The sequence below is a fragment of the Oncorhynchus kisutch genome, linkage group LG18 (assembly GCF_002021735.2).
Source record: "Oncorhynchus kisutch isolate 150728-3 linkage group LG18, Okis_V2, whole genome shotgun sequence".
In the NCBI taxonomy this organism is placed as follows: Eukaryota; Metazoa; Chordata; class Actinopteri; order Salmoniformes; family Salmonidae; genus Oncorhynchus; species Oncorhynchus kisutch.
Genome location: NC_034191.2, coordinates 18,537,375 through 18,550,519, shown reverse-complemented (window position 1 = coordinate 18,550,519; position 13,145 = coordinate 18,537,375). Strand labels below are relative to the sequence as shown.

The window sequence follows — 13,145 nt, the reverse complement described above, 5'->3', positions numbered from 1 at the left end:
CCTGTTAAGGCAAGGGCTGATTTAAAAGTTTTACTGCTAACCTACAAAGTATTACATGGGCTTGCTAATACCTATCTTTCCGATTTGGTCCTGCCGTACATACCTACACATACGCTACGGTCACAAGACACAGACCTGCTTACTGTCCCTAGAATTTCTAAGCAAACAGCTGGAGGCAGGGCTTTCTACTATAGAGCTCTATTTTTATGGAATGGTCTGCCTATCCATGTGAGAGACGCAGACTTGGTCTCGACCTTTAGTCGATATTGAAGACTCATCTCTTCAGTAGGTCCTATGATTGAGTGTAGTCTGGCCCAGGAGTGTGAAGGTGAACTGAAAGGCACTGGAGTGACAAACCGCTCCTTGCTGTCTCTGCCTGGCAGGTTCCCCTCTCTCTGCCTCTAACCCTATGACGGGAGTCACTGGCTTATTAGTGCTCTTCCATGCCATCCCTAGGAGGGGTGTGTCACTTGAGTGGGTTGAGTTACTGACGTGATCTTCCTGTCCAAGTTGGCGCCCCCCTCGGGTTCGTGCCGTGGGGGAGGTCTTTGTGGGCTATACTCGGCCTTGTCTCAGGGTAGAAGGTTGGTGGTTGAAGATATCTCTCTAGTTGTGTGGGAGCTGTTCCTTGGCAAAGTGGGCAGGGTTATATCCTGCCTGTTTGGCCCTGTCCGGGGGTATTGTCGGACAGGGCTACAGCGTCTCCCGACCCCTCCTGTCTCAGCCTCCAGTATTTATGCTGTAATAGTTTGTGTCGGGGGGCTAGGGTCAGTCTGTTATAGCTAGAGTATTTATTGTCTTATCCGGTGTCCTGTGTGAATTTAAGTATTCTCTCTCTTTCTCTCTCTCTCTCTCTCTTCCTCCTCTCTCTCTCTCTCTCTCTCTCTCTCTCTCTCTCTCTCTCTTCCTCTCCCTCTCTCTCTTCCTCTCCCTCTCTCTCTTCCTCTCCCTCTCTCTCTTCCTCTCTCTCTTTCTCTCTCTTCCTCTCTCTCTCTCTCTTCCTTTCCCTCTTCCTCTCTCTCCCTCTCCCTCTCCCTCTTCCTCTCTCTTGTCCTCTCTCTCCCTCTCCCTCTTCCTCTCCCTCTTCCTCTCTCTCTTCCTCTCTCTCTTCCTCTCCCTCTCTCTCTTCCTCTCGCTCTCTCTTTATGCTGTAATAGTCTCCTCTCGCTCTCTCTTTTCCTCTCCTCTCTCTTTCTCTCTTCTTTCGGAGGACTTGAGCCCTAGGACCATGCCTCAGAACTACCTGGCCTGATGACTCCTTGCTGTCCCCAGTCCACCTGGTCACGCTGCTGCTCCAGTTTCAACTTTTCTGCCTGTGGCTATGGAACCCTGACCTGTTCACTGGACGTGCTGTTTTGGACTCTCTCTCTACCGCACCTGCTGTCTCTAACTCTGAATGATCGGCTATGTAAAGCCAAATGACATTTACTCCTAAGGTGCTGACCTGTTTCACCCTCTACAACCACTGTGATTATTATTATCTGAGCCTGCTGGTCATCTATGAATGTTTGAACATCTTGGCCATGTTCTGTTATAATCTTCACCCCACACAGCCAGAACAGGACTGGACACCCCTCAGAGCCTGGTTCCTCTCTAGGTTTCTTCCTAGGTTTCTTCCTGCCTTTCTAGAGAGTTTTTCCTAGCCACTGTGCTTCTGCATCTGCAATGCTTGCTGTTTGGGGTTTTAGGCTGGGTTTCTGTACAGATCTTTGTGACATCAGCTGATGTAAAAAGGGCTTTATAAATATATTTGATTGAATTTGATTGATGAATGCTAAAAGGAATACTGTTATTCACAGTACCTGTTAGCTTGTCCTAGTTGTCATCAGATGTTTGTGTTTGTCAGGTGAAGACACATTTAAACAGTAAATACTGGAAGACGTCTCACTGACAAATTGTCCCTTGTCTCAAGTCCAGCTCCTCTCAGTCAATAAGTTACAGTTCTGTTGAGGTGAGAACTACAAAAGGGTTACAGACTGATGTCACTCTCAGTGAGTGCTTAGATGGAGTCATGGCAGAATGATCTGTTATGGGCCAGTGAGTCATGGCAGAATGATCTGTTATGGGCCAGTGAGTTGTGGCAGAATGATCAGTAATCGGCCAGTGAGTTGTGGCAGAATGATTGGTTATGGGGCTGCGTGTGTGTGTTGTCTGACATTGTGTCAGTCAGAGAGAGGGAGAGAGAGGTATTAATTTAAGTCAAAGCATTGTAATTAATGAGGTGTGAATGATACCTAGGCAAAGCCCCCTCACAAAAAAAATCATTTCAGTTAATTACTGACTGACTGTCAGCCCCCCGACTGTGTCTCTAGGAGTTCAGGGAGAGCGGGAAAGAGGTACAGTATATAAAGTGTGTGTCAACAACCATTCAGCTCTTTCTCTCTCTTTCTTTCTCTCTCTTTCTCTCTCTTTCTCTCTCTTTCTCTTTCTCTCTCTTTCTCTCTCTTTCTCTCTCTTTCTCTTTCTCTTTCTCTCTCTTTCTCTCTCTTTCTCTTTCTCTCTCTCTCTCTGAATTGGCAACCCAATTGGGGGGAGTAGGAATGGTCACCAAGGAGGATGAGTGTAAACAGTCAGTCTTTTTCTGTGCGATAACCTTTTTCAAAATGAGGGTTATTTGAGGTACAATCCCATCACATTGATTCAATATAATTGCATTTGTGCTACTAAGAGGAGTATTACTATTGGTTTTCTACATGGTTAAAGGACATAGGGGTGTGAATAGCTTTTATAGGAACATGCTTGGTAGTACTAGTTTAAAGCTAGTGGTTCTAAATTAGAAAGCAGACATTTTCTTTTCTTTTCTTGGAAAGCAGAAGTGAGAATATCACATTACGGCTTAATGCATTTTATGCTAATTTTTTACAAGAGCTCCCAAGAACCAAGGTCAACCACAAAAATGAAGAACGAGTAAATCATCCTCTGATTGAATGATGTTAACCCATTCATCACAACTTGGTACTTCCTTCTCCATTCTATCATCAGACAGTGGTGGGGCGTACCATACCTGCGTAGGGGACAGGGGCGTCTTTATCAAGGGCCACCAAGGGAGGGTCCAGTTGGACGATGTCCATGTTCTCTGTGATTACCCCATGGTATGACGTCTCAATCCACGGCTTGTGTTTGTTCACTACGAGAGAGAAAGGAGGGTGTTAAGGAGGGATGGAGGAAGAGAGAAAGATAATGTCAGTCAGGCGTTCACAGAAGTTTATACATTTTCAGTCTGCATGCAATTACTGGGCGAACTGAGAATGGCTTTGTGCAAAATTAATACAACAGATTTTCTTTCCTCCCCACACTGCAACTCCCACTTGGAAAAACAGCCACGCACACACACACATAAACACACACTCACACATACACACACACACTGCTTTTCCTGGCAGAGGATCTCCATTCTTCCTTTTTATCTGAGAAACATTCTCATTTCACTAATCTCCTCTACTTCTTTTCTCCCCCTCTCTTTCCTCTCTCCAACGTTCCCTGCACGTCTCAAAGCGCTCCGCCAGGCTTGATCAATGATCACTATTGAGCTGCCAGCAGAGCACTACTTCCTGGGCCCAGCCAAACAAAGTTCATGAGCACTGGGACGATTAGCACGGCATAATTGAGTAAATCCCCTGAGGGCCGTGAAGCAGGAGTTAGCTAGCTAGCTCACCGTTTTATATACCATCTCTCTATCAAAGGTAAGGGGTTTTAAAAACAGCAACAGCCCATTTCCTCCTCAACTCCTTCACTTAATCACAGCTTTAGCTGACTCAGAAGGGAACAACAATGCCCAAATCACATCCTGTGAATTCCTATACGAGGAAAGTGTAGGTTGTTAGCAACACAAAACTAGGGCGTTTTATGTGATACACATCCAAGAGAAATGGCCTAAATACATCATTTATATCACTTTCCCATGCGTACATGGTCATGCATACTCATTATCTGACATTCAGTGAAAGAAGGAGAAAAAAAGTCTGTACACCAAACAATTTGTAAAGCTGTCTCTAGTGCTACATTACAGCACCTCTCTTTATGGGTGTAGGAATCACTTTGTCTAAGATGTAAGGCACTGTAAGTATATAAACACAAGCAAGCATAAGTGTGCTACTTATAGCACCAGAATCTATACATCCTATTACATGAGTCATAACATAGAATCAAAACATCAGACAGGAAGGTACAGATTTTGAATGTGTCTCAGACTAGAAATATTTTCAGACTTCAGGGCTTTTTGACGATTTGAGATTCAAATTAGGCAGTAGGCCTTCTAGGACACTGAAGTACGCCAACACCAACACCACCTGCACTCCAACACCAACACCAACACCACCACTCCAACACCACAATCACACCAACACCACCACCAACACCGCCATCACGTCAACACTACCACTTCAACACAACCACCACGGCAACAACACCATCACTCCACGCCCACGTCACCACCACCCCAACACCACGCCAATACCAACACCATTCCAACAACACCCTCACCAACACCACCACTTCAACACGACCACCACACCAACACCACCACCAACACCACCATCACGTCAACACCACATCAATAACAGCTGGTGCGTGATCTATAATATTAAGGAAGTCTCGGGGTATTGCTTGCCTGAGGTAGACTACCGTACGATAAGCTGTAGACCACACTGTCTTCCAAGACAGATTTCATCTCTATTTTTCGTAGCTGTCTATTTACCACCACAAACCGATACTGGTACTAAGACCGCACTCAATGAGCTGTATAAGGCCATAAGCAAACAAGAAAATGCTCATCCAGAAGCGGCCCTCCTAGTGGCAGGGACTTTAATGTAGGCAAACTTACATCCATATTAACTCATTTCTACCAACAAGTCACAAGTGCAACCAAAGGAAAAAAAAACTCTAGACCACCTTTACTCCACACACAGAAACGCATACAAAGTTCGCCCTTCATTTGGAAAATCTGAGTATAATTCTATCCTCCTGATTCCTGTTTACAAGCAAAAACTAAACAGGTAGTACCAGTGACTCGCTCAATTTTTTTTTTTAACCAGGTAGGCTAGTTGAGAACAAGTTCTCATTTACAACCGTGACCTGGCCAAGATAAAGCAAAGCAGTGCTGCACAAACAACAACACAGAGTTACACATGGAATAAACAAGCGTACAGTCAATAACACAATAGAACAAAAATTATGTCTATATACAGTGTGTGCAAATGGCGTGGGGAGGTAAGGCAATAAATAGGCCATAGTGGCAAAGTAATTACAATTGTGAGTGATAAATGAGCATGATGTGCAAGTAGATGTAATAGTGTGCAAAAGAGCAGAAAAGTAAATAAAAACAATATGGGAATGAGGTAGGTAGATCAGGGAATCACCCGCAGCAAGAGCGACATCATTGATATATACAGAGAAAAGAGTCGGCCCGAGAATTGAATCCTGCTGTACCCCATAGAGACTGCCAGAGGTCCGGACAACAGGCCCTCTGATTTGACACACTGAACTCTATCTGAGAAGTAGTTGGTGAACCAGGCGAGGCAGTCATTTGAGAAACCAAGACTGTTGAGTCTGCCGATAAGAATATGGTGATTGACAGAGCCGAAAGCCTTGGCCAGGTCGATGAAGAAGGCTGCACAGTACTGTCTTTTATCGGTGGCGGTTATGATATTGTTTAGTACCTTGAGTGTGGCTGAGGTGCACCCGTGACCAGCTCGGAAACCAGATTGCACAGCGGAGAAGGTATAGTGGGATTCAAAATAGTCAGTGATCTGTTTGTTAACTTGACTTTCGAAGACTTTAGAAAGGCAGGGCAGGATGGATATAGGTCTTTAACAGTTTGGGTCTAGAGTGTCTTTGAAGAGGGGGATGACCGTGGCAGCTTTCCAATCTTTAGGAATCTCGGACGATACAAAAGAGAGGTTGAACAGACTAGTAATAGGGGTTGCAACAATGGCGGTGGATAATTTTATAAAGAGAGGGTCCAGATTGTCTAGCCCAGTTGATTTGTACGGGTCCAGGTTTTTCAGCTCTTTGAGAACATCAGCTATCTGTATTTGAGTGAAGGAGAGGCTGGGGAGGCTTGGGCAAGTAGCTGCGGGGGGTGCGGAGCTGTTGGCCTGGGTAGGGGTAGCCAAGAGGAAAGCATGGCCAGCCGTAGAGAACTGCTTTTTAGAATTCTCGATTATCGTGGCTTTATCGTTGGTGACAGTGTTTCCTAGCCTCAGTGCAGTGGGCAGCTGGAAGGAGGTGCTCTTATTCTCCATGGACTTTACAGTATCCCAGAACTTTTGGAGTTAGAGCTACAGGATGAAAATTTCTGTTTGAAAAAGCTAGCCTTTGCTTTCCTAACTGACTGTGTGTATTGTTTCTTGACTTCCCTGAAAAGTTGCATATCGCGGGGACTATTCAATGCTAGTGCAGTACGCCACAGGATGTTTTGTGCCAGTCAGGTCTGGAGTGAACCAAGGGCTATATCTGTTCTTAGTTCAATTTTTTTTGAAAGGGGCATGCTCATTTAAGATGGTGAGGAAATTACTTTTAAAGAACAACCAGGCATCCTCTACTGACAGGATGAGGTCAATATCCTTCCAGGATACCCGGGCCAGGTCGATTAGAAAGGCCTGCTCGCAGAAGTGTTTTAGGGAGCGTTTGACAGTGATGAGGGTTGTCGTTTGACCGTGGACCCATAATGTATGCAGGCAATGAGGCACTGATCGCTGAGAACCTAATTGAAAACAGCAGAGGTGTATTTGGAGGGCAAGTTGGTTAATAAAATATCTATGGATAATATCTATGAGGTTGCACATGTTTACAGATTTAGGGTTGTACCTGGTGGGTTCCTTGATCATATGTGTGAGATTGAGGGCATCTAGCTTAGATTGTAGGACACCCGGTGTGTTAAGCACATCCCAGCTTGGTCGCCTACCAGAACGAACTCTGAAGATAGATGGGGGGCAATCAATTCACATATAGATGGGGAGCTGAGGGGGGTCTATAACAGGCGGCAACAGTGAGAAACTTATTTCTGGAGAGATTAGCTCGAACTGTTTGGGCATAGACCTGGAAAGTATGACAGAACTTTGCAGGCTATCTCTGCAGTAGATTGCAACTCCTCCCCCTTCGGCAGTTCTATCTTGACAGAAATTTTTATAGTTGATGATGGAAATCTCAGAATTTTTGGTGGCCTTCCTAAACCAGGATTCAGACACGGCAAGGACATCAGGGTTGACGGAGTGTGCTAAAGCAGAGAGTAAAGCAAACTTAGGTAGGAGGCTTCTGATGTTAACATGCATGAAACCAAGGATTTTACGGTTACAGAAGTCAACAAATGAGAGTACCTGGGGTCACACAGGGCCTGGGTTAACCTCTACATCATCCGAGGAACAGAGGAGGAGTAGGATGAGGGTACGGCTAAAGGCTATCAAAACTGGTCGTTTTGTGCGTTGGGGTCAGAGAATAAAAGTGTACAGACAGGGGTATGGTAGGGTGCGGGTACAGTGGAGGTAAACCTAGGCATTGAGTGACGATAAGAGAGGTTGCATCTCTGGAGGCACTAGTTATGCTAGGTGAGGTCACCGTATGTGTGGGAGGTGGCACAAAAGAGGTATCTGAGACATGTTGAGTGGGGCTAGGGGCTCCGCAGTAAAATAAAACAATGATAACTACCCTAAACAATAGTATACAAGGCATATTGACATTAGAGAGAGACATGAAGGGAGGCATAAAGCAATCATGGGTGCTGATTGGGAGAGCTAGCTAAGACAACAATGGGTAAGTTAACAACAGCTAATCAGCTAAGACAACAACAACAGGTAAAATGGCGGTGAATGGGCAGAGAGGGTAACTTACCTACACACAGGGCCGGAGTTCGAGGCTGGGGCCAACAGATAAACAAAATAAACTAAAATGAAGTACTGTGATTAATAAACAGTCCAGCAGGCGTCAGCTATGTAGCCAGGTGATCATAGGGTCCAGTAAACAGCAATAGATGAAACAGGGAAGCCATCAGGTAGTCGTTTCTACGCTAGCAAGCAGGGTACACGGCGTTCCTAAAGTTAGCAGGCCGGGGCTAGCAGAAGTGCCTTCACCGACGTCCGACAAAGGCCGGTTGAGGGCACGTAGGACAGAATTACATCGGCAGACCAGTCGTGATGGATAGGCGGGGGTCTGTGTCAACAAAGGGTCCAGGCCAGTTGGAAAATGAGGTATTGTAGCTGGAGCAATTAAGTGTGCTAGCCGGGAGATGCGCCTGGCGCTAGGCTAACTGGTGCTAGTTTCGGGACAAGGGCGTTAGCCACTATAGCCACTCGGTAGCAGCTAGCTAGCTGCGAGGATCCGATGCAAAGGTCCAGAGCTTATGGCAGGAATCCGGTGATGTAGTGGCTTCTAGTCGTGTTAGTGAAGAGTCCGGGAGGCATCAGCTGTGTAGCCGAATGATCATAGGGTCCACTGAGCAGGCCGGGAAATGGGCCTGTCTCAAGGCTAGCTTTGGGGCTGGGCCACTCTGGAGTAATGGTCCAGAGCTTACGGCTGGAATCTGGTGATGTAGTGAAGAAAAGCAGTCCGATATGCTCAGGGTTGATATTGCGCTGTGCAGACTGGCGGGTATTATCCAGGCTAAAAGCGGCTGGTGTCTGAGCTAAAGGTAAAGGCTGCTAGCAGTGGCTAACAATGACTAATATGTTCCGGGATTCATCCAATGGCATTGAGGAGTATGGCTTCATCAACAAATGCATTGGTAACGTTGTCCCCACAGTCACCATACGTACAGTACATATCCTAAATAGAAGCATTGGATTACAGGCATCATCTGCACCGGGCTAAAGGCTAGAGCTGCCACTTTCAAGGAGCAGGACACTATTCCGGACGCGTAAAATAAATCCTGCTATGCTTTCAGATTTTCAACCTCTCCCTGACCGAGTCTGTAATACCTACATGTTTCCAGCAGACCACCATAGTTCCTGTGCCCAAGAAAGCGAAGGTAACCTGCCTAAATGACTACCACTCCGTAGTACTCACATCGGTAGCCATGAAGTGCTTTGAAAGGCTGGTCATAGCTCACGTCAACACCATCATTCCGGAAACCCTAGACACACTCAAAATCGCATACCGCACCAACAGATCCACAGATGACAGAATCTCAATCACACTCCACACTGCCATTTCCCACGACAGGAAAACCTACGTGAGAATGCTGTTCATTGACAACAGCTCAGCATTCAACACTTTAGTGTCCTCAAAGCTCATCACTAAGCTAAGGACCATGGGACTAAACACTCTGCAACTGGATCCTGGACTTCCTGACGGCCTGCCCCCAGGTGGTAAGGGTAGGCAACAACACATCTGCCACGTTGATCCTCAACACAGGGCCCCTAAGGTGTGCATCCTTAGTACCCTCCTGTGCTTCCTGTTCAAATCAAATCAAATCAAATCAAATTTATTTATATAGCCCTTCGTACATCAGCTGATATCTCAAAGTGCTGTACAGAAACCCAGCCTAAAACCCCAAACAGCAAGCAATGCAGGTGTAGAAGTTCACCCACGACTGCGTGGCAAAGCACGACTCCAACACCATCATTAAGTTTTCTGACGACATAACAGTAGTTGGCCTGATCACTGACAACGATGAGACAGACTATAGGGAGGAGGTCAGATACCTGGTCTGGGTGGTGCCAGAATAACTACCTATCCCTCAACGTAACCAAGACTTAGGAGATGATTGTGGACTACAGGAAAAGGAGGACCGAGCATGCCCCCATTCTTATCGACGGGGCTGTAGTGGAGCAGGTTGAGAGCTTCAAGTTCCTTGGTGTTCTCATCACAAACAAACTAGAATGGTCCAAACACACCAAGACAATCTCTCAGGAAACTTTAAAGATTTGGCATGGGTCCTCAGATCCTCAAAACGTTCGACAGCTGCAACATTGAGAGCATCCTGACTGGGTGCATCACTGCCTGGTACGGCAACTGCTTGGCCTCCAACCGCAGAGGGTAGTGCGTATGTCCCAGTACATCACTGGGGCTATGCTGCCTGCAATCCAGGACCTCTACACCAGGCGGTGTCAGAAGCAGGCCCTAAAAATTGTCATAGACCCCAGCCACCCCTGTCATAGACTTTTCTCTCTACTACCGCATGGCAAGTGATACCAGAGTGCCAAGTCTAGGACAAAAAGGCTTCTCAACAGTTTTTACCCCCAAGCCATAAGACTCCTGAACAGGTAATCAAATGGCTACCCGGACTATTTGCATTGTGTGCCCCCCAACCCCTCTTTTATGCTGCTGCTACTCTCTGTTTATCTTATATGCATAGTCACTTTAACTATACATTCATGTACATACTACCACAATTGGCCCGACCAACCAGTTCTCCCGCACATTGGCTAACCAGGCTGTCTGCATTGTGTCCCGCCAACCACCACCCGCCAACCCCTCTTTTACACCACTGCAACTCTCTGTTTATCATATATGCATAGTCACTTTAACCATATCTGATGTACATACTACCTCAATCAGCCCGACTAACCGGTGCCTGTATATAGCTTTGCTACTGTTATAGCCTCGCTACTGTATATAGCCTCGCTACTGTTATTTTTCACTCTCTTTTTACTGTTGTTTTTAGTTCTTTACTTACCTATTGTTCACCTAATACAATTTTTTTGTAAGTTGCACTGTTGGTTAGAGCCTTTAAGTAAGCATTTCTCCGTAAGGTCTATCTATACCTGTTGTATTCGACGCACATGACAAATAACTTGATCCTGACCGGTTGCATCACCGCCTGGTATGGCAACTGCTCGGCCTCTGACTGTAAGGCGCTACGGAGGTTAGTGCGTACGGCCCAGTACATCACTAGGGCCAAGCATCCTGCAACCTAGGACCTATATACTAGGCAGTGTCAGAGGAAGGCCCCAAAAAATGTCAAAGACTCCAATCACCCAAGTCATAGTCTTCTCTCTGCTATCGCACGGCAAGCTGTGTCAGCGCGCCAAGTCCAGGACAAAAAGTATCCTTAACAGCTTCTACCCCCAAGCCATAAGACTGATGAACAATAAATCAAATAGCCACCCAGACTACTCAAATTGCTGCTACTTCCTGTTTATTATCTATGCATAGTCACTTTGTATAAATGACCTCGACTAACATGTACCCCAGCACATTGACTCAGGACTGGTACCCCCTGTATATAACCTCGTTATTGTTATTTTATTGTGTTACTTTTATTTAATTTTTATTTTCATTTATTTAGTGAATCTTTTCTAAATTATATTTCTTGAACTGCATTGTTGGTTAAGGGCTTGTATGTAAGAATTTTATGGTAAGGTCTACAGCTGTTGTATTCGGCGCATGTGACAAATAAAATGTGATTTGATTTGATTAGCTCATGACACATTATAAATGACCTCCGGGCTGAAACAATGTGAGGTGAAACTACAGTATATTACATACAGTAGCTCCAGGGATCTAAGGCTATCTCTGATCAACTATCCTGCCTTATTAGTTTTATTACCATGTTTAATAGCTGGTCCTATGGTATGATATCGCTGTTGTGGAGACGGTTGTGTAATATATAATGCATTGTGTTATTCAATCACAAATGCTGACAGGATAATGAAAACGTGGCTTAGTTTAGAATTAGGCTGATCTACCACCTCCATGTTCAAGAGTCCAGTCCTCTTGAAGCTTTGATGACTTATTGACCATTTAAATCCTGGCCAGAAGAGCTTGAATGGTTCAGCCGGGTTGACCATAGCTGATGAAAGGTCAGGTTGACCCAACTGGTCTGGGATCAGCTTTATACAGACTATTATTACCTACTACTGTGGAACATCAATCCAAAGGACTTCTGAGATCATTCCTCAGTTTATTTATTTCCGTTCGGCATCGAATGCTTCTCTGGTCAACCCAGTTAATGACACCACAAAGCTTCCCTGGTCTGTGTGTGTGTGTGTGTGTGTGTGTAGGCCTAATGGTTTCTGCCCAGCAGGAGTGGTGAGGGCACTAGAGGAACATCTCTCCTGTAATTGTAGCTGTGCCTTCATGGTGCAGCCCCCAGGTGATGTCATGCCCACCCCAGCCTCTGATTGAAAGGTTTCGCCTTATAAGAACACCAATGTTGCCTCCATCCCCACACCCATCCCCTTCCACACATCCACATCCTCATCCTAAGGGAATGCCCACCATTGTTGATAGGTCGGAGACATCCAGAGGCATTAGAGTCCTGAGACGGGGAGAGAGATAGATGTCCTACCATCTCCAGACAGAAAGTCCTGGGTTCACTGGGAAACAGGGGGACCATGGAGATGGAAGAGAGAAATGATCAAGCGATACGCTATCACTTGGATGGAAGACGGAGGGTGGCCCCTCGGGAGGCATTGCAGCCAATAAACGTAATCTAATCCTAAACGTTATTTCGCTAATGCCAAAATTCTAAGCGATTAACCCCACACTTCAAAACGTCAGCCTGGATCTAAACTAAACACATTTAATCCACTGATCAGTAACCAGGCACCGTGACACAGTCACAGCCAAGGTGCATTATTTTACTATGCAGGAAAAATACAATATGGCAAAAAGGTGATCCGGACAGCAAGACGTACACAGCTGGAATTGTGTCTTGATTCATTCAGCAGACAAAACAGACACACCGGAAAAGGTTTGTTTAAAAAAAATGGTGTTTGATCTGTGTGGAGATGTTTGTCTCGTCTAATACCTCTCCAGCCTGCAGGCTTTATACAGACACTAATAGGATGTGGTTTAAAAACACCTTAAGACGAGAGAGCCCTTGGGAGACTCGTCACATCTGTCACCACAATTTTCAAAATAAAACACCTTCATTGGGTAGGTAAAGCAGTGTTTTAATGCCATGCAATAACCTTTGTTTGTGAATGGAGGGAGGTGGATTCTCCCCTCGCTAAAACTCACGCCTGTCTTGGGAAAACAGGATTAGCAGGTAAAGTAGAGTTTCTTTCTTTTTTTTCTTTTTTTACATCTTGAGGCCATGTCAGAAATGAATTTGCCGCTCTCTCCCTCCTTGTTTGATTTAACCTGGCTTTATAATTTGCTTTTTTAGACCTGAGCAGAGATTCAAATACCATGACCTTTCTGGCAACACGCTCCACCTGATAAAACCAGCCGGGCTCTTTGTCAGAAGGCTTTAGATGCATCTCTCC

At 45.5% G+C, this 13,145-nt stretch overlaps 1 protein-coding gene across 1 annotated transcript in view; it reads right to left on the bottom strand.

Annotated features, from left to right (window-relative positions):
* The window catches only part of LOC109909471 (calsyntenin-2-like), a 420,037-nt gene that overhangs the window by 234,361 nt on the left and 172,531 nt on the right, over positions 1 to 13,145 (bottom strand). The window contains exon 2 of the mRNA XM_031795495.1: positions 3,005 to 3,127. Coding sequence (XP_031651355.1) covers positions 3,005 to 3,127 — 123 coding nt within the window. The remainder of the gene's footprint in view (positions 1 to 3,004; positions 3,128 to 13,145) is intronic.